The sequence below is a fragment of the Montipora foliosa genome, chromosome 8, assembly GCF_036669935.1.
Source record: "Montipora foliosa isolate CH-2021 chromosome 8, ASM3666993v2, whole genome shotgun sequence".
NCBI classification, from domain to species: Eukaryota; Metazoa; Cnidaria; class Anthozoa; order Scleractinia; family Acroporidae; genus Montipora; species Montipora foliosa.
This window is the reverse complement of record NC_090876.1, coordinates 19,872,425-19,873,461: the sequence shown is the minus strand read 5'-3', so window position 1 is coordinate 19,873,461 and position 1,037 is coordinate 19,872,425. Positions and strand designations below refer to the sequence as shown.

General features: G+C 40.2%; 1 protein-coding gene across 1 annotated transcript in view; it reads left to right on the top strand.

Annotated features, from left to right (window-relative positions):
- Positions 1-1,037, top strand: part of LOC138012792 (uncharacterized) — a 13,254-nt gene extending 12,217 nt beyond the window's left edge. Inside the window, exon 5 of the mRNA XM_068859680.1 lies at positions 339-1,037. Coding sequence (XP_068715781.1) covers positions 339-711 — 373 coding nt within the window. The 3' untranslated portion in view covers positions 712-1,037. The remainder of the gene's footprint in view (positions 1-338) is intronic.

Here is a 1,037-nt window from a genome sequence, read left to right as displayed (position 1 = left end):
CTGCGTTGCTATGCAATCCCTTAGTCATTAGAATGCAAGTAAAGAGACCTCTTTCATAATGGCGGCCAAATAAAATATTCTTTTGTTTTAATGCTAATAAGCCTTTCTAGCCTCGCTACAACGAGCAAATTTCAAAAGAATATTTGTTTCAAAATGAGGGCAGTAGGTCTAATTAACATATATACAAATGAATGTTATGTAAAAGTGGTCGCCATATATGAAAGTCGTCTATAGTATTATATTTAAGGATAGACCTCTCTTGAAAGACGATTTTTCGACGGTAACTGGCCTGGAGGGACAACCGAATCTTACGCTTTTTTTCTCATTTTCTTGTCAAGGTTTATGTGGATTGGATTGCTTCGTGGGTCCGCGGACGAGAGTTTCGCATGGGTCAACGATCCTTACCCGCCTTTTTACTCTAACTGGGCACTTGGCGAACCCAATAACTTTTACGGGCGCGGAGAAAATTGTGGCCACATGTACATATGGACAAGCCAAAAGGGCAAACAGTGGAACGATGAGTTATGTGTTAACCCGTCTATAGGGCCGATGGTATTCATGTGCGAGATACAGCCTCTCGATGCTCGGAGGATACCGGAAAATTACAAAATTGTTGAAAGCCCAAATGTGGTCGATGGAGAGGGATCTGGTGACCAGTCCGGGTCGGGAGAACTTTCATACAGCGGAAACGAGTTTGCTTTTAGCGATTGATTCTGTGGATCTAAATCAGAGACTAAAGTGTTTGTAAATATGATGCAAATAGGTGGATTTTATGAAGAACTAGGCAGTGATGACCTGAATCGCTTCTTTTATGAGATGGCTAATATTTAACAGAACTATCCTATCGCCATATTGTATTGTTACAGTTACCTTACTTCGCTGGACTTTTGTGCTCAAATTAATTGAATCATGTAGAGATGCCCAAAACGTTAACGATAAAAAAACCATATCGAAAAATCTAAACAGTACGCGGCCTTGAACAACCATCCTTGTCAAAAGATGTGTATTGGTCAGGCAAAAAAAGTCTTATGAGACTT